The following is a 19,119-nucleotide window of genomic DNA, read 5'->3' as shown; positions in this document are numbered from 1 at the left end:
GAGAGGAGGAGAGAGGACTGCAGCTCTGCGTTAGGAACTCTCCTGCAGTCCGTTCAGCACTGTGGGGGTTTATCAAAGCAGAGAGGCTGTGATTCAGCGAGATAGAGCCGCTTCGGTTCACTCAGTCACAACTAAACAGAGCTTTCTCTTTCTATTGAGGTGTGGAGAGACGCTGGGAGGTTGAGTCAGCGAGGGTGGTGTGTGTGTGGAGGGAATTTTATACATTAGTCACAGCGGGATGTACAGAGTGGTGATGTGTCTCTGTGTGTGAGTGACTGTGTGTCTGTTGTTGTTAGTCTGTGTGAATCTGTCTGTCTTTCTATTGTTGTTATTATTATTGTTATTTATATTATTATTGGCTGGATGATTCTGGATCCTGTGGGATACGTTGATGTGTTTGATCTCTGATGTCTGGTGTCCACTCTCTCTCAGCACGGTGTTCAGTGATGATTTGGGATCGTTGATGTGTTTGATCTCTGATGTCTGGTGTCCACTCTCTCTCAGCACGGTGTTCAGTGATGATTTGGGATCGTTGATGTGTTTGATCTCTGATGTCTGGTGTCCACTCTCTCTCAGCACGGTGTTCAGTGTTGATTTGGGATCGTTGGTGTGTTTGATCTCTGATGTCTGGTGTCCACTCTCTCTCAGCACGGTGTTCAGTGATGATTTGGGATCGTTGATGTGTTTGATCTCTGATGTCTGGTGTCCACTCTCTCTCAGCACGGTGTTCAGTGTTGATTTGGGATTGTTGATGTGTTTGATCTCTGATGTCTGGTGTCCACTCTCTCTCAGCACGGTGTTCAGTGTTGATTTGGGATCGTTGATGTGTTTGATCTCTGATGTCTGGTGTCCACTCTCTCTCAGCACGGTGTTCAGTGTTGATTTGGGATCGTTGATGTGTTTGATCTCTGATGTCTGGTGTCCACTCTCTCTCAGCACGGTGTTCAGTGTTGATTTGGGATCGTTGATGTGTTTGATCTCTGATGTCTGGTGTCCACTCTCTCTCAGCACGGTGTTCAGTGATGATTTGGGATCGTTGGTGTGTTTGATCTCTGATGTCTGGTGTCCACTCTCTCTCAGCACGGTGTTCAGTGTTGATTTGGGATCGTTGGTGTGTTTGATCTCTGATGTCTGGTGTCCACTCTCTCTCAGCACGGTGTTCAGTGTTGATTTGGGATCGTTGATGTGTTTGATCTCTGATGTCTGGTGTCCACTCTCTCTCAGCACGGTGTTCAGTGATGATTTGGGATCGTTGATGTGTTTGATCTCTGATGTCTGGTGTCCACTCTCTCTCAGCACGGTGTTCAGTGATGATTGATTTGGGATCGTTGGTGTGTTTGATCTCTGATGTCTGGTGTCCACTCTCTCTCAGCACGGTGTTCAGTGTTGATTTGGGATCGTTGATGTGTTTGATCTCTGATGTCTGGTGTCCACTCTCTCTCAGCATGGTGTTCAGTGATGATTTGGGATCGTTGGTGTGTTTGATCTCTGATGTCTGGTGTCCACTCTCTCTCAGCACGGTGTTCAGTGATGATTTGGGATCGTTGGTGTGTTTGATCTCTGATGTCTGGTGTCCACTCTCTCTCAGCACGGTGTTCAGTGATGATTTGGGATCGTTGATGTGTTTGATCTCTGATGTCTGGTGTCCACTCTCTCTCAGCACGGTGTTCAGTGATGATTTGGGATCGTTGATGTGTTTGATCTCTGATGTCTGGTGTCCACTCTCTCTCAGCACGGTGTTCAGTGATGATTTGGGATCGTTGATGTGTTTGATCTCTGATGTCTGGTGTCCACTCTCTCTCAGCACGGTGTTCAGTGATGATTTGGGATCGTTGATGTGTTTGATCTCTGATGTCTGGTGTCCACTCTCTCTCAGCACGGTGTTCAGTGTTGATTTGGGATCGTTGATGTGTTTGATCTCTGATGTCTGGTGTCCACTCTCTCTCAGCACGGTGTTCAGTGATGATTTGGGATCGTTGATGTGTTTGATCTCTGATGTCTGGTGTCCACTCTCTCTCAGCACGGTGTTCAGTGTTGATTTGGGATCGTTGGTGTGTTTGATCTCTGTTGTCTGGTGTCCACTCTCTCTCAGCACGGTGTTCAGTGATGATTTGGGATCGTTGATGTGTTTGATCTCTGATGTCTGGTGTCCACTCTCTCTCAGCACGGTGTTCAGTGTTGATTTGGGATCGTTGATGTGTTTGATCTCTGATGTCTGGTGTCCACTCTCTCTCAGCACGGTGTTCAGTGATGATTTGGGATCGTTGGTGTGTTTGATCTCTGATGTCTGGTGTCCACTCTCTCTCAGCATGGTGTTCAGTGATGATTTGGGATCGTTGATGTGTTTGATCTCTGATGTCTGGTGTCCACTCTCTCTCAGCACGGTGTTCAGTGTTGATTTGGGATCGTTGATGTGTTTGATCTCTGATGTCTGGTGTCCACTCTCTCTCAGCACGGTGTTCAGTGTTGATTTGGGATCGTTGGTGTGTTTGATCTCTGATGTCTGGTGTCCACTCTCTCTCAGCACGGTGTTCAGTGTTGATTTGGGATCGTTGGTGTGTTTGATCTCTGATGTCTGGTGTCCACTCTCTCTCAGCACGGTGTTCAGTGATGATTTGGGATCGTTGATGTGTTTGATCTCTGATGTCTGGTGTCCACTCTCTCTCAGCACGGTGTTCAGTGTTGATTTGGGATCGTTGGTGTGTTTGATCTCTGATGTCTGGTGTCCACTCTCTCTCAGCACGGTGTTCAGTGTTGATTTGGGATCGTTGGTGTGTTTGATCTCTGATGTCTGGTGTCCACTCTCTCTCAGCACGGTGTTCAGTGATGATTTGGGATCGTTGATGTGTTTGATCTCTGATGTCTGGTGTCCACTCTCTCTCAGCACGGTGTTCAGTGTTGATTTGGGATCGTTGATGTGTTTGATCTCTGATGTCTGGTGTCCACTCTCTCTCAGCACGGTGTTCAGTGATGATTTGGGATCGTTGATGTGTTTGATCTCTGATGTCTGGTGTCCACTCTCTCTCAGCACGGTGTTCAGTGATGATTTGGGATCGTTGGTGTGTTTGATCTCTGATGTCTGGTGTCCACTCTCTCTCAGCACGGTGTTCAGTGATGATTTGGGATCGTTGGTGTGTTTGATCTCTGATGTCTGGTGTCCACTCTCTCTCAGCACGGTGTTCAGTGTTGATTTGGGATCGTTGATGTGTTTGATCTCTGATGTCTGGTGTCCACTCTCTCTCAGCACGGTGTTCAGTGATGATTTGGGATCGTTGGTGTGTTTGATCTCTGATGTCTGGTGTCCACTCTCTCTCAGCACGGTGTTCAGTGTTGATTTGGGATCGTTGGTGTGTTTGATCTCTGATGTCTGGTGTCCACTCTCTCTCAGCACGGTGTTCAGTGATGATTTGGGATCGTTGATGTGTTTGATCTCTGATGTCTGGTGTCCACTCTCTCTCAGCACGGTGTTCAGTGTTGATTTGGGATCGTTGGTGTGTTTGATCTCTGATGTCTGGTGTCCACTCTCTCTCAGCACGGTGTTCAGTGTTGATTTGGGATCGTTGATGTGTTTGATCTCTGATGTCTGGTGTCCACTCTCTCTCAGCACGTGTTCAGTGATGATTTGGGATCGTTGATGTGTTTGATCTCTGATGTCTGGTGTCCACTCTCTCTCAGCACGGTGTTCAGTGTTGATTTGGGATCGTTGATGTGTTTGATCTATGATGTCTGGTGTCCACTCTCTCTCAGCACGGTGTTCAGTGATGATTTGGGATCGTTGGTGTGTTTGATCTCTGATTTCTGGTGTTTTCCAGTGGTGCTGTTTCTGGTTGCAGGATATTAACCTCCTTCTCCTTTCTCCTCTCCCTCTCCTTTCTCCTCTCCCTCTCCTCCTCTCTCAGGCCCAGACACGCAGGAGGAAGAACATCACAGAGTTCCTGGGTGACTCCAGCATCCCGCCCCCCGACTCCCTGCCCCAGCATAGCGCCTCTCTGCCCAGCAGCGCGGGATTGGGGGCTCTGGGGACCCCGGGGGGGTCCGGGGCAGAGAGGAGGAAGAACAAAGCGGCCAGCAGGTTCAGCGGCTTCTTTGGAGCTGCGGCCGGAGCGGGACCCTTCAACAAGGTGAGACCCCCACGCACCCCGACACTGCACCCCCACACTGATCCTAACCCCCACCCCCCTTAGTAGTGGACCCTCTTGGACCCCCCCTCTCTTTCTCTAACTCTCCCCTCCCTCTCTCCCTCTCTGACTCCCTCCTCTCTGGCTCTCTCCCTCTCTGACTCCCTCTCCCTCTCTCCCCTTCCCTCTCTCCCTCTCTCTGTGTGTAGGAGCTGGACCGCATGGAGCTGCTGCAGAGCAAGCTGCACACCTACACCACGCTGGGGCTGCCCAAGATGCCGGCCCAGCTGCTCTTCCATCAGGACTCCTGGGAGGAGGAGGAGGAGGAGGAGGAGCCCGGCCTGCCCCTGGAGGAGTCCTGGCAGCAGCTCATCGACGCCCCACAGGTACCGCAGCAGCGTGGGAATGAGATTCCGCTGCAGAGCGCTGCAGTCCATTCCTGGTTTTACTATGAGCCTCTTGTACAGTATAGTCCAGGCTTCTATAGCATTGTGCAGTATAGTCTTCAAGTCTATGATATTGTACAGCATAGTGGCAATATAGCCCTGCAGCATCAACACGGGCATTTATTGTGCAACAAGGGGGCAGGCTGGTTTATCCAGGGTAGACGGCAGTGGAGAGGCCAGACGGATTCATTTTAAAAGTCAAATGCTTCAGACCCTGTGCCTTGCTGCTCCTCTGTGTAACATGCATACACTGCAAAACAACAAAAAAACACAGTTATAGAACAGTTTCTGGAATATCAAACTTAATTTTGTTATAAAAAACAAGACTTTTGACACAAGAAGCCATTCTTTTGAAAGCAGGTCCGGGGTTGAAGCTGTGTGAACAGAGGTCTGCGTTTCAGGCTGCCATATTCAACAATGTGGATCGATCACAATGTTTTTTAATACATTTTTTTTAAAAATAGTTTGTGTGAACGCTGTGGAGTTCAAACAGTTCCCCTGCCCTAGCTTTGAATAAAACATATAATCATTATAAAATGGATCCACAGGTTTAAAATCTTTACGTGGTACAGTTGTGCTCGCAGTGACTGGCAGGGCTGTGCACTCAAACTCTGCTTCCTGACAGGCGCTGAGCATGAAACAGTCCCACCAGCAGGAGGCGATCTGGGAGCTGCTTCAGACTGAGGCCCTCTACATCAAGAAGCTCCGAGTCATCACTGACGTGAGCATCTGTCTGTCTGCCTGTCTGTCTGCCTTCCTGTCTGTCTGTCTGTCTGTCTGTCTGTCTGTCTGTCTGTCTGTCTGTCTGTCTGTCTGTTTGCCTTTCTGTCTGTCTGTCTGCCTGCCTGTCTGCCTGTCTGTCTCCCTGTCTGTCTGCCTGCCTGCCTGTCTGTCTGTCTGTCTGCCTGTCTGTCTGCCTGCCTGTCTCTCTGCCTGCCTGTCTGTCGGTCTGCCTGTGTGCCTGCCTGTCTGTCTGCCTGCCTGCCTGCCTGTCTGTCTGTCTGTCTGCCTGTCTGTCTGCCTGCCTGTCTCTCTGCCTGCCTGTCTGTCTGTCTGCCTGCCTGCCTGCCTGTCTGTCTGTCTGCCTGCCTGCCTGTCTGTCTGTCTGCCTGCCTGTCTGTCTCCCTGTCTGTCTGTCTCTCTGTCTGTCTGTCTGTCTCTCTGTCTCTCTGTCTGTCTGCCTGTCTGTCTGCCTGCCTGCCTGCCTGTCTGTCTGCCTGTCTGTCTGTCTGTCTGTCTGTCTGTCTGTCTGTCTGTCTGTCTGTCTGTCCGCGCTGCACCCCTGTTTGTCTGTCTGTCTGTCTGCGCTGCACCCCTGTGTGTCGGGAAGGAGACGTTCTGAACGGCTTGTTTGTTACTTTTAGTTTTTTTAGTTTAAATGGTTTTTGATCAGACTGGTTTAAAATCGGGGTCCCTGACGGTTATATTTTCGCACTACGATTCTCACACAGTGAACGAAGGCAAACAGAGAACGAGAACGAGAAAGAGGGAGGAAAAATTGAGAGAGCAATAAGAACAGCAGAAAACAGAAAATATAGAGAAAAATAAATCTGTGTATTTGTTGCCTTGGCTGCTGTTTCCCTTGCGTTTTAATAAATAACAATCAATAGAAAAATGATTGAAGTGCTTTTAACGGCACTGTTGAGCGACTCAATGGCAAAGAAGTGTCTGTGTTGACTGTGCCTCTCTCCTCTCTCTCTCTCTCTCTCAGCTGTTCTTGTGCTCCCTGCTGAGCCTGCAGGAGTCGGGGCTCCTGCTCGAGGTGCAGCCCGAGCGGCTCTTCAGCAACATCCAGGAGATCCTGCAGCTGCACCGCACACTGTGGAGGGAGGTGATGGCACCGCTGCTGGAGAGAGCGCGCCAGGAACGGAGCCTGCTCAACCCTGACCAGCTGCACAGCGGCTTCAACACGGTGAGGACACAGAGAGAGAGAGAGAGAGAGACACACACACACACACACACACACACACTGAGACACACACACACACACACACACACACTGAGACACACACACACACACGGAGACAGAGACACACACACACACACACGGAGACAGAGACACACACACACACACACGGAGACAGAGACACACACACACAGACACACACACACACAGACACACACACACTGAGACACACACACACACAGACACACACACTCACACAGAGCGCACACACACACACACACTCACAGGCACACTCTCGCTAACCCGCTCCTCGTGTCTCTCTGTTTGTTTCGGGGTGCAGTTTGGCTCACGGTTCAAGCCCTATACCCGGTACTGCATGCAGCAGGAGGGCTGCATGGACTACGTGAGGAGTCTGCTGAGAGACAACGAGCTGTTCAGGACATTCGTCACGGTGAGGGGAGCAGACGCTCAGGGACACGCTCACTGTTTTAATGAAGTGTTTGTTGCCTGAAAATAGCATTTGTCAATATTGGGTTAAATGACCTCATAGTGTAACGTGTTTGGTGTGTGTGTGTGACCGGGTCTGACTGTACATCTGTTTGTCTCTGTACATCTGTGTGTGTCTCTCTCTCTGTCTTTCTCTGTGTCTATCTCTCTGTGTCTATCTCTATAGTTCTGTATCTCACTCTCTCTCTCTCACTCTCTCTCTCACTTTCTTTCTGTCTCTCCCCCCTCTCTACCTGTCTCTCTCTGTCTCTCTCCCTCCCCCCTCCCTCTCTCTCTCCCCCTCTCTCTCTCTCTCCCCCCTCCTCCCCCCCCCCCCCTCTCTCTCTCTCCTGATCACTGTGCTCTTCCTCCACAGTGGGCAGAGACTCACAAGCAGTGTAACCGGCTCAAGCTGACAGACATGCTGGTGAAGCCACACCAGCGCCTCACCAAGTACCCGCTGCTGCTGAAGAGCGTGCTGAAGAAAACAGACGAGCCAGAGAGCCGAGACGCCATCAGCAGCATGGTATGATATCTGTGAGCGTGTGTCTCGTGTGTTCAACCCTGTGCGTGCGTGCGTGCCTGTGTGTCTGTGTTAAGCCCCATGTGTGTGTGGGCGTGTGTTAAGCCCTGTGTGTGTGTGTCTTAGTGTGTCTGTGTGTGTTAAGCCCTGTGTCTGTGTGTGTGTGTGTCTCAGTGTGTCTGTGTGTGTGTTAAGCCCTGTGTCTGTGTGTGTGTGTGTCTCAGTGTGTCTGTGTGTGTGTTAAGCCCGTGTCTGTGTGTGTGTGTGTGTGTGTGTGTCTCGGTGTGTGTGTGTGTGTCAGTGTGTGTGTGTTAAGCCTGTGTCTCGGTGTGTGTGTGTGTGTGTGTGTTAAGCCTGTGTCTCTGTGTCTCAGTGTGTGTGTGTGTGTGTGTCTCAGTGTGTGTGTGTGTGTCTCGGTGTGTGTGTGTGTGTGTGGCTCGGTGTGTGTGTGTGTGTGTGTGTCTCAGTGTGTGTGTGTGTGTGTGTGTGTGTGTGGCTCGGTGTGTGTGTGTGTCTCGGTGTGTGTGTGTGTGTGTGTGTCTCAGTGTGTGTGTGTGTGTGTGTGTGTGTGTGTCTCGGTGTGTGTGTGTGTGTCTCAGTGTGTGTGTGTGTGTCTCGGTGTGTATGTGTGTGTCTCGGTGTGTGTGTCTCAGTGTGTGTGTGTGTGTGTGTTAAGCCCGTGTCTCTGTGTCTCAGTGTGTGTGTGTGTGTGTGTTAAGCCCGTGTCTCTGTGTCTCAGTGTGTGTGTCTCAGTGTGTTAAGCCCGTGTCTCTGTGTCTCAGTGTGTGTGTCTCAGTGTGTTAAGCCCGTGTCTCTGTGTCTCAGTGTGTGTGTCTCAGTGTGTTAAGCCCGTGTCTCTGTGTCTCAGTGTGTGTGTCTCAGTGTGTTAAGCCCGTGTCTCTGTGTCTCAGTGTGTGTGTCTCAGTGTGTTAAGCCCGTGTCTCTGTGTCTCAGTGTGTGTGTGTGTGTGTGTTAAGCCCGTGTCTCTGTGTCTCAGTGTGTGTGTCTCAGTGTGTTAAGCCCGTGTCTCTGTGTCTCAGTGTGTGTGTCTCAGTGTGTTAAGCCCGTGTCTCTGTGTCTCAGTGTGTGTGTGTGTGTGTGTTAAGCCCGTGTCTCTGTGTCTCAGTGTGTGTGTCTCAGTGTGTTAAGCCCGTGTCTCTGTGTCTCAGTGTGTGTGTCTCAGTGTGTTAAGCCCGTGTCTCTGTGTCTCAGTGTGTGTGTCTCAGTGTGTTAAGCCCGTGTCTCTGTGTCTCAGTGTGTTAAGCCCGTGTCTCTGTGTCTCAGTGTGTGTGTCTCAGTGTGTTAAGCCCGTGTCTCTGTGTCTCAGTGTGTGTGTCTCAGTGTGTTAAGCCCGTGTCTCTGTGTCTCAGTGTGTGTGTCTCAGTGTGTTAAGCCCGTGTCTCTGTGTCTCAGTGTGTGTGTCTCAGTGTGTTAAGCCCGTGTCTCTGTGTCTCAGTGTGTTAAGCCCGTGTCTCTGTGTCTCAGTGTGTGTGTCTCAGTGTGTTAAGCCCGTGTCTCTGTGTCTCAGTGTGTGTGTCTCAGTGTGTTAAGCCCGTGTCTCTGTGTCTCAGTGTGTGTGTCTCAGTGTGTTAAGCCCGTGTCTCTGTGTCTCAGTGTGTGTGTCTCAGTGTGTTAAGCCCGTGTCTCTGTGTCTCAGTGTGTTAAGCCCGTGTCTCTGTGTCTCAGTGTGTTAAGCCCGTGTCTCTGTGTCTCAGTGTGTTAAGCCCGTGTCTCTGTGTCTCAGTGTGTTAAGCCCGTGTCTCTGTGTCTCAGTGTGTTAAGCCCGTGTCTCTGTGTCTCAGTGTGTGTGTCTCAGTGTGTTAAGCCCGTGTCTCTGTGTCTCAGTGTGTTAAGCCCGTGTCTCTGTGTCTCAGGTGGGCTCGGTCGAGTGCTTCATTAACCAGGTGAACTCGAGGATGCGTCAGCGGCAGGATAAGCAGAGGCTGGAGGCCGTCACAGGGAGGATCGACTTATCCGAGGTGGTGGAGGGGAGCAGCGACGAGGTCGAGAAGGTGAGAGGAGGGGGCTGCTGACCTGTTAAAACAGTCTCCCATACTCTTATTAACGCTTACCCCCCCCCTCCCCAGATCCTGCGTGGTTTCTACCATATACTCTTATTAACACTTACCCCCCCCTCCCCAGATCCTGCGTGGTTTCTACCGCTTCGAACTCACCATGCCCATGAGGGGCACCTCCCCAGACGAGAGCCGGCAACTGCACCTGGAGGGGGCACTGCGCATGAAGGAGGGCAAAGACAGCAAGGTGAGCCGCACACGCACGCACGCACGCATTCCCCGTCGAGGAGACAGCAAGGTGAGCCGCACACGCACGCACGCACGCACGCACACATTCCCCGTCGAGGAGACAGCAAGGTGAGCCGCACACGCACGCACGCACGCACGCACGCACGCACACATTCCCCGTCGAGGAGACAGCAAGGTGAGCCGCACACGCACGCACGCACACATTCCCCGTCGAGGAGACAGCAAGGTGAGCCGCACACGCACGCACGCACGCATTCCCCGTCGAGGAGACAGCAAGGTCAGTCTGCCTCCAGACCATGGCTAGGTAACCCGTGGTAGCCATCCCCTCATCACTCTCTCTGTGTGCAGAAGTGTCTCCTTCACTCCTAAGTCCTTGCTCCACTTCATTTTCACAAGAAGAGGAGATCTGGAATCTGTGTGTGTCAGACTAGGTTCTGCAGCGTTAGCAGTTTTTATTTTGTATCCGGGTGGTGAAACGCATTATGAATACTTGTCCGGGTCTCTCCCTGTGTGCTGACCCCTCTCCCTGCCTCTCCAGATGGATGTGTACTGCTTCCTGTTCACTGACCTCCTCCTCATCACCAAGCCGCTGAAGCGTGCCGAGCGAGCCAAGGTGATCCGGCAGCCCCTGCTGGTGGAGAACATCGTGTGCCGGGAGCTCAGGGACCCCGGTGAGCCTCTCTCTCCGTCAAATACAAGCAGACTTTCTCAAAGCAATCCGCAGCTCTGCACAAACCACCCTCTGAATCTGATTCGTAGTGAGCCGGGACAAATAAATGCATAGTTATAACCATGGGAAAACTGCAAAATGTCCGTGCAGATTGAGTGGTGAGCTTTCAGAAGTGTCTGACCTTGACCCCCTGTGACCCCCTGTGACCCCCGTGACCCCCCGTGACCCCCTGTGACCCCGCTGCTGTGTGTTCTCAGGATCCTTCCTGCTGATCTACCTGAATGAGTTCCAGAGCGCTGTGGCAGCGTACTCCTTCCAGGCCAGCAGCCAGGCGCTGAGCCGGGGCTGGATAGAGGCTCTCAGCAACGCACAGGTCAGCAAACCACACTGTAGCAGAGAAGAGAGACTGACAAATACTGTTTAATGCAACAGCAAGGATACCAAGAAAGACTTTATAATGCAACAGCGAGGCTTTCGAGAAAGACTTTATAATGCAACAGCGAGGCTTTCAAGAAAGACTTTATAATGCAACAGCGAGGCTTTCAAGAAAGACTTTATAATGCAACAGCGAGGCTTTCAAGAAAGACTGTTTAACCTAAATATTTGTCATTTTCTTTTAGCGCTTTTAAATAGATCCTCTCTGTGTGTCAGCAATGCTGCATATCTCTACATATCCCGAAAAAAAAGTTTCCGTGTGATGGTGACGTGTTTTCTCCGTGTTGTGACGTGTTTTCCCGCGTGTTTGCAGACCCTGCTGGAGCGGCTGCGTGTTGAGGAGGTGCAGAGGGGGGAGGAGGAGGAGGGGAAGGGAGGGGACCCCGAGAGCGGGGTCTCCACAGCCAGCTCCCCCAGTCCGCCGCGCAGGAACCAGCAGGACTCCCAGCACAGGTGAACACTGAGCTTGTTTCCTATACACTGCCTAACCAAGCTCTCAAATGAAAGGGCAACTATTGAGAGACTTCATGATTATGGATTGTTTGGGGAATATGAATGCTGGCTGTATCAGTTGAAACGGTCCCTCGAAATCTCACAAAGCTATTACAAGAATATTAGACACTCTACACGCAACCTATTATAAAGACACCAGTCTAACCCCCCTCCTACTCTCTCTCTCTCTCTCTCTCTCTCAGCTCGACGGAGACGATCCTGGTGGATGTACGGGACGCGAGCAGCGAGGCTTTATCATCGTCCCCCGAATCGGAGCGGAGGGGTCCCTTCAGCTCCCCTTCCGAGGGGGAGACGGCGTCGCTGAGCACCAACTCCATCTCCTCCGAGACCCCCACACTCGCACACAGCCCCGCGCAGGAGGTGGAGGAGGAGGGGGAGGGCAGCCCGGCCACGCAGGGGTCCAGACCAGCCAGTCGGAGTCTCTCCGTTCCCACAGCCAGCTGCCTCCGCTCGCCCTCCATCGACAGCGCCTACGGGACCCTCTCCCCCGCCTCTCTGATGAGGAGGAGAGAGGAGGAAGGAGAGACCGAAGAAGAGGAGGGGGAGAGCAGGGCCTCCAATCGCCCCCAGAAAGTCAGACCCTCCTCTTCCTCTTCGTCGACGTCTTCCTCCTCCTCCACCCGCCTCTGCCGCCAGCCCCCGGTCCAGTCTCGAACCCTGTGTCAGCGGCCCGGCCCCCTGCAGTCCAAATCGGAGGCCAGCCTGCTGGAGCTGGCGTCCCGAAACAGGCTGCAGCAGAGCGGAGGGGGAGGGGGAGGGGGAGGGGGAGGGGGAGGGATGGAAGAAGGAAGCGTCCTGAGCAAGAGTCTGTCCCAGCTGTGCCAAACTGAAACGCGAACGCAGCCTGTTTTCTATCAGGCGGAGGAGGAGGAGGAGGAGGAGGAGGAGGAAGGGGGTCGGTGTAAGCACTGTGGCAGGACCAGCAGGGTGGCAGACACCCTAAAACGGGGGCAGAGGGGAGGTAAAGCTCTGGGCAGCAGCTGTAGCAACAGCAGCAGCGGCTCGGAGCTCTCGGAGGGAGAGGCCGGGGAAACAGCGCACCACGCAGCCCGACAGGAGCAGTGCAGCTGCCTTTGCACACGGGGTGATGTCACAGCCCCCAGCCCCACCCACAACCCACACAGCCAATCCCTGAGCGAGCACGCTGGCGGCGGTGTTGCCGTAGAGACCGGAGTGGCCCAGCAGACCCAGCACAAGAAGCTGACCCTGGCCCAGCTGTACAGGATCCGGACCTCGCTGGTTCTGAACTCCACGCTCACAGCCTCGTACGTACAGTCCAGTGCAGTAAGCCACAGCTGCAGATAGATAAGAGATGGTCTGATGTCTTAATGTTTTTATATCCTAGAGGGATTACTGCTGTCAGCCTGCATTTCATTGTGATGTGTTTAGCCGTCTGTTTGTAGTTTTGTTTTAATTCCATGCATGTGAAATGTTCAGGGCAGTGCCTGTAAACTTCACAGTCGATCAGGGCTGCAGCTCATCGGCTAACGTTTCTTCCTCCTTCCCTCGCTCTCCGCAGGGAGGTGTAGCTTCGGGCGCCTCGGGCTCCGGCTGGGAAGCTGCTCCAGGGAACGGCGAGCGATCCTGCCGCGTCTCCGAGGCTTCAAGAGGAACTCGAGTGGAGGGAGACGCAGTTTGCAGTGGGACTTGTTCAGCGACACAAATGCACTCCAATAGGGGAGGAAAATTTACCCTGCCCCCCCTTTTTTCCTTTTAATACCAAAAATACTTTGTATGTGTGTGTGTGTGAGGCACAGCCATGACTTTATTATTATTATTATTATAACAACAGTAATAATATAAATAAGACTTCTCTTCATTTTTTGCACTTTGTGACATTAAGGAGTTTAAAGGACCTGTGTGAGGGGATACAAAAACAGATGAAAGAGAGAAAGAAAGAGAGAGAGAAAGAAAGAAAGAAGGAATGAAATACAAAAACCTCTCTGATTTGGGCCTGCCTTTCGAGATCAGGCCGCTGTGGTAATCTGAGGACAGACAGAGAAGAGACGGACGGACGGACTAAGGGAGAGAAGGAGAGTGAAAATCACACTTCACCAGCAGCAGGTTCTTGCTTTCAAACTAACCACTGCAGGACTTTGTGTTTAAATGTAATTGCACTGTGGAAGCAAACGCAAGACAGCAGAACTGCATCGTCTGAATTTCCTGCCGTTGAAAAGAGAGAAATGTTTAAAAAAAAAAAAAATGTTCTTAATTTTTTTCTGGATATCAATTAGCAGCAAAAAAAAATTAAAATAACGCACTCCCTTTGTTTCCAGTCCAAAGCTTTGTTCTTGGGACTTGAAGGTCCGTGGCTGGCAATAATCACGCAATCGTACGATGTGCAGTTAAGAGGCATGGCTGAAACATTTGTCTAATTGTAGCATCCGGCTCGGTTTCTAATGCTACGGGTTTGGCAGCCAGGACTGGGGTATTGTATTCTTTAGAAATGATGCCACCCCCTCCACGCAGGAACTGATTCTTTCCAGAAAACTAAAATGAAAAACTGTCCTTCCAAACTAATCTGACCTCCTGTGGGACACCAGGTCTGTTTCTGGAGTCAGGGCTCCATCAGCCAGCATCTGTATACTAATGTTAAACACCAGCTAGTGATCTGCCACCTGGCATCAAATTCCTTTGGTTTGCGTGCCTACCACAGCCAGCTCCGCCTCGGACAAGCGTTTCGCATCACCTACAGTTGTAGGATTGAGACAATCTTTTAACGCATTTGATAAACCACTCAGGGTGACTGCAAGCAATCAATGAAAGACATTTTAATCGGGAGCTTCCTGCAGAGGGAGGGAGTGCAGCCCCTGGAACAGCTCCCACACTGGCAATGGAAACACAGTTTCATTGTCTACTGAACACAGAAGAGATTATTATGAACTCACAAAAAAGCCTTTTCTTTTATTAATATGCTTGTTGGTATTATGTTGCCTAAAAGCTAATAGTTTGATTCATGTCTTAACAATTTAATTAAAATGTCGTATTTATTAAACTCAATGTGTTTATTTTATAAAAAGAATATTGTGTTTATATTCTATAATTTTCAGTGCATTCCCTTATGCCACATCATGTTCTTCTTTGTGAGCAATGGTTTCCGCCTTGCTCCTCTGCCATGAATCCCATTTTTGCCCAGCGTCTTTCTGATGGTGGAGTCATGAACACTGACCTTGGCCGAGACGAGAGAGGCCTGCAGGTCCCTGGATGTTGTTCTAGGGTTCTTTGTGACTTCCTGGATGATTTGACGCCTTGCTCTTGGAGAGATTTTGGCAGGACGGCCACTCCTGGGAAGATTCACTACTGTCCCAAATTTTCTCCATTTGGACAATATGGCTCTGACTGTGGTTCTGTGGAGCCCCAGAGCCTTAGAAATGGCTTTGTAACTTTTTTCGAGAATTTCTTCAGGAATTTCTTTTGTTCGGGGCATGACGTGCCTCTAGAACCTGTGTGCTGACAACTTCACTCTGATGGTAAGGGCCAAAGTTAGTCAGATTTATATTGGGCAGGGCTGACCCACAGTAAAAGACTTCAGGTTTGTCATTGAATCAATTACGTTTCAAAACAGAATACACGTTTTAGAATAAAATACAAAATCATAGCAGGACTTGCAGACCTATAATAAATGATTAAAAAACGTGAACAACTTTAATCAAAAATCCTCACACCCGGGTTTTGAAACTCATCCGGCTGTGCTGGCACTCTGCTGCCACCTGCAGGATTGAAGCTGTACCTGCACCACAGCAGAGGAGTTTAAACATACTGGGAGGTTTGGGTTTGGCTGTCAGGGTCCCGATAGTGATCTGTACCTGTGATAGACGGGCTCAGCCGAGTCCAAGTCACACACACACACAGCATGGTAAAGCACAAGACACGTTTATTAAATTAGCTTTTACATGCATCTGTAGTGTGCAGGGAGTGTCTTGTTGTTATAAGGAGGTGCAGTTTGAGGGGCGAGGCTGCTCAGAGTGATTTCTGTTATAATAACAGACACTCTCACACAAGACACACTCACTTCAATTAGAATGTTCCTGTTAGTCACAAAGTGATGATTGCACCCGGTACCTGCTATTAAACATGATTATAATTGTTTAATTGTGGTTCCGTGTTCTATGCACGAGAAGTCATGTGTACACAGGACAAGACGGACTGGAAAGTCTTACAAACCCGTTGCGGTAATGGATTGATTACTCATAGGTGATTAAGAATAGTATTCACTGTCCTTTTTCTAACCCAAGCCTATCCCACGAGAGTCTGCTAGACAATGGAACAGCTGTGCTGAGAAAGTGCAGCTTACCTGCGTGACAGCTTTTTATTTTAAACATCCTCTACTGTGTGTGCGCGCTTGTATATCTGAGAGTTTGTGTGTCTATGAAGGTTTTTTATGTATTATGTGTGTTGTATGTTTGTGGGTCTGTGTCATGTGTGTGTCTATGTTTGAAGGTGGGTGTGTCTGTATTGTGTGTGTATGCATGTTTCAGAGTTTGCATTGCGTTGTGTGTGCGTGTGTGTATGCATGTTTCAGAGTTTGCATTGCGTGTTGTGTGTGCAAGGAGGCTTGGAGCTCCAGTGGTTAAAGAAAGGTGCTTGATACCAGAAGGATCCCAGTTCAATCCCAGCTCAGCCACTGACTCCCCGTGTGTGACCCTGAGACAGTCGCTTCACCTCCTTGTGCTCCGTCCTTCGGATGAGACGTAAAACAAACGAGGTCCTACTGGAAGTGACTCTGCAGCAGCAGTTGTGATGCACAGCTCACCCCCGAGTCTCTGTAAGTCGCTTTGGATAAATGAATCATAAATACAGCATTGTGTTACAAGTGCTTGTAAGAGGTGAGAGAGTGGCTGGTTTCGGATTACTTTTAGTAATTTACATCAACGGAAAGGGAGCTTACCGCCAGGCTCTGGACACTCTCATCGGATGAGACACACACACCTCCTCACAAGAAAGGATTACCGGAAACCACAATGAAAAACACAACATTTGAATCCCGACAATGAAGAGAAACACACCCAGGCTGAGCTGGCAGCAGGGAGTGCAGGCAGGGTTTGCATGATTTAAATAACCCAGCGTCTAAACTGAATGGAACTGGAAACACACACAGACACGCAGCTAGACAGACAGACAGACAGACACACAGACTGATACACACAGCTAGACAGACAGACACACAGACTGATACACACAGCTAGACAGACAGACACACAGACTGATACACACAGCTAGACAGACAGACACACAGACTGATACACACAGCTAGACAGACAGACACACAGACTGATACACACAGCTAGACAGACAGACACACAGACTGATACACACAGCTAGACAGACAGACACACAGACTGATACACACAGCTAGACAGACAGACACACAGACTGATACACACAGCTAGACAGACAGACACACAGACTGATACACACAGCTAGACAGACAGACACACAGACTGATACACACAGCTAGACAGACAGACACACAGACTGATACACACAGCTAGACAGACAGACACACAGACTGATACACACAGCTAGACAGACAGACACACGGACTGATACACACAGCTAGACAGACAGAGACACAGTGTGACAGATTGATACACATGTAGCTATAGTTAGATAAACAGGTAGACAGACAGATACACCAACACAGAAAGATAGACAAACACAGGTAGATATGGGTAGATACGTGGCTACAGACACATCGCTAGACAGACTGACAGCTAGAGACAGAGAGAGAGAGTTAACAGACAGACAGATCAACAGGTAGCTAGTATAAGAGGTGCACAGATAGATATTTGAGCCGTACACAATGAAAGGCCCTCATTTCCCTAGAAGGCGCTGGTGTTTTCTCAGGATCCTGCCCGCACTCTCCAGCCGCACATTTGACTAGCCATATCCTCGGAGCCGGCAGCGTTAGGCAAATGCTTTTACACAGGGGTGGAAACACCGGGGAGGGACCAGCCTTCGAGAGTCCATTTGAAACAATAACCAGACTGCAGACCTTCTGCAGACCACACAAGCAGACTCTTCTAGCAACACAACGGTTCTGTTCTAGAGAGAGAGAGAGAGAGAGAGAGAGAGAGAGAGAGAGAGAGAGAGAGAGAGAGAGAACTCTACTGGGACAATAATACTGCTTTTGGTTGCTGGTCGCTTTCATTTTATTTGCATTTGTTTATTTATTTATTTTGAGAGATCCTGGGGGTATTTTCTGCAGATTCCTCGGCTGATCCCCGGATTGCTGGAGGAGGCTTCTGTCCGTCTGCGTGTCAGTCAGTGCCGAGGATGAGCTTTAGTTTCGGGGTGGGCGTCCTGTCCTGTGTGCTGGCCGCTGCCTGTGTGCTGGAGGCCTCCGGGGGGGGGAGCGGCAGGATCACGGAACGGCTTTTCAATGCCCCCGGGGATTACATTCTGGGAGGCTTGTTCCCCATCCACACCACGGACATGGACCTGAGCAAGCGAGTGGAGCCGGGCACGGTCACCTGTGAAAGGTAAAGCCAGGTCAATATAAGGGTTGTGTTAAACTTATATGTGGCTGTTCCTCAGGGTCAGGGCAGGTGTTTATCAAAACCAGCGTGTCGTGAGATTGAATAGCAATAAGATTTATTTATTTATTTATAAGAGTCTCCCACAGTAACAGCACAGCAAAGAGTAATACAGCACAGTGAAGCATTGTAAAGCACAGAGAGGTCTGGTAAAGCATAGGGAAGCATTGTAAAGCACAGAGAGGTCTGGTAAAGCATAGGGAAGCATTGTAAAGCACAGAGAGGTGTGGTAAAGCATAGGGAAGCATTGCAAAGCACAGAGAGGTCTGGTAAAGCATAGGGAAGCATTGTAAAGCACAGAGAGGTCTGGTAAAGCATAGGGAAGCATTGTAAAGCACAGAGAGGTGTGGTAAAGCATAGGGAAGCATTGTAAAGCACAGAGAGGTCTGGTAAAGCATAGGGAAGCATTGTAAAGCACAGAGAGGTCTGGTAAAGCATAGGGAAGCATTGTAAAGCACAGAGAGGTGTGGTAAAGCATAGGGAAGCATTGTAAAGCACAGAGAGGTCTGGTAAAGCATAGGGAAGCATTGTAAAGCACAGAGAGGTCTGGTGAAGCATAGGGAAGCATTGTAAAGCACAGAGAGGTCTGGTAAAGCATAGGGAGGCATTGCAAAGCACAGAGAGGTCTGGTAAAGCATAGGGAAGCATTGTAAAGCGCAGAGAGGTCTGGTAAAGCATAGGGAGGCATTGTAAAGCACAGAGAGGTGTGGTAAAGCATAGGGAAGCATTGTAAAGCACAGAGAGGTCTGGTAAAGCATAGGGAAGCATTGTAAAGCACAGAGAGGTCTGGTGAAGCATAGGGAAGCATTGTAAAGCACAGAGAGGTCTGGTAAAGCATAGGGAAGCATTGTAAAGCACAGAGAGGTCTGGTAAAGCATAGGGAAGCACTGTAAAGCACAGAGAGGTCTGGTAAAGCATAGGGAAGCATTGTAAAGCACAGAGAGGTGTGGTACAGCACAGGGAAGCATTGTAATACCAAATACCAAGGTACATTGTTATAAGGGAAAATGAAGACTAGGGAGGATGGAAAAAAGACTCATAGCATTAAAAAGAGAGGGTATTGTGATTACTCTGGTTTGTAATGTCATGTTCCCCCTCCTCTCCTCTCCTTTCCTCTCCTCTCCCCTCTCCTCTCTCCTCTCCTCCCCCTCCCCTCTCTTCTCCCCTCTCTCCTCTCTCCTCTCCTCTCCTCTCCTCTCCTCTCCTCTCTCCTCTCTCCTCC

At 50.1% G+C, this 19,119-nt stretch overlaps 2 protein-coding genes across 5 annotated transcripts in view; both read left to right on the top strand.

Annotated features, from left to right (window-relative positions):
* The window catches only part of LOC117425632 (pleckstrin homology domain-containing family G member 5-like), a 29,853-nt gene extending 15,471 nt beyond the window's left edge, over nt 1-14,382 (top strand). For 3 of the 4 annotated variants that reach the window (XM_058992944.1, XM_058992945.1, XM_058992947.1), the window contains 13 exons: nt 3,900-4,121; nt 4,328-4,504; nt 5,190-5,285; nt 6,276-6,476; nt 6,811-6,921; nt 7,333-7,482; nt 9,354-9,491; nt 9,622-9,741; nt 10,282-10,414; nt 10,671-10,786; nt 11,162-11,301; nt 11,544-12,626; nt 12,881-14,381. In XM_058992944.1, the coding sequence (XP_058848927.1) occupies nt 3,900-4,121; nt 4,328-4,504; nt 5,190-5,285; nt 6,276-6,476; nt 6,811-6,921; nt 7,333-7,482; nt 9,354-9,491; nt 9,622-9,741; nt 10,282-10,414; nt 10,671-10,786; nt 11,162-11,301; nt 11,544-12,626; nt 12,881-12,890 (2,697 nt within the window). In that variant the 3' untranslated portion in view covers nt 12,891-14,381. Of the gene's footprint in view, nt 1-3,899; nt 4,122-4,327; nt 4,505-5,189; nt 5,286-6,275; nt 6,477-6,810; nt 6,922-7,332; nt 7,483-9,353; nt 9,492-9,621; nt 9,742-10,281; nt 10,415-10,670; nt 10,787-11,161; nt 11,302-11,543; nt 12,627-12,880 lie in introns of all 4 variants that reach the window. The other variant, XM_058992946.1, reaches the window with a different exon arrangement.
* Nucleotides 14,383-17,224: 2,842 nt separating this feature from the next.
* The window catches only part of LOC117425792 (taste receptor type 1 member 3), an 8,518-nt gene continuing 6,623 nt past the window's right edge, over nt 17,225-19,119 (top strand). The window contains exon 1 of the mRNA XM_058994067.1: nt 17,225-17,843. Coding sequence (XP_058850050.1) covers nt 17,638-17,843 — 206 coding nt within the window. The 5' untranslated portion in view covers nt 17,225-17,637. The remainder of the gene's footprint in view (nt 17,844-19,119) is intronic.

Source organism: Acipenser ruthenus, chromosome 20 (genome assembly GCF_902713425.1).
Source record: "Acipenser ruthenus chromosome 20, fAciRut3.2 maternal haplotype, whole genome shotgun sequence".
NCBI lineage: Eukaryota > Metazoa > Chordata > Actinopteri > Acipenseriformes > Acipenseridae > Acipenser > Acipenser ruthenus.
This window is presented reverse-complemented; position numbering and strand designations above follow the sequence as displayed.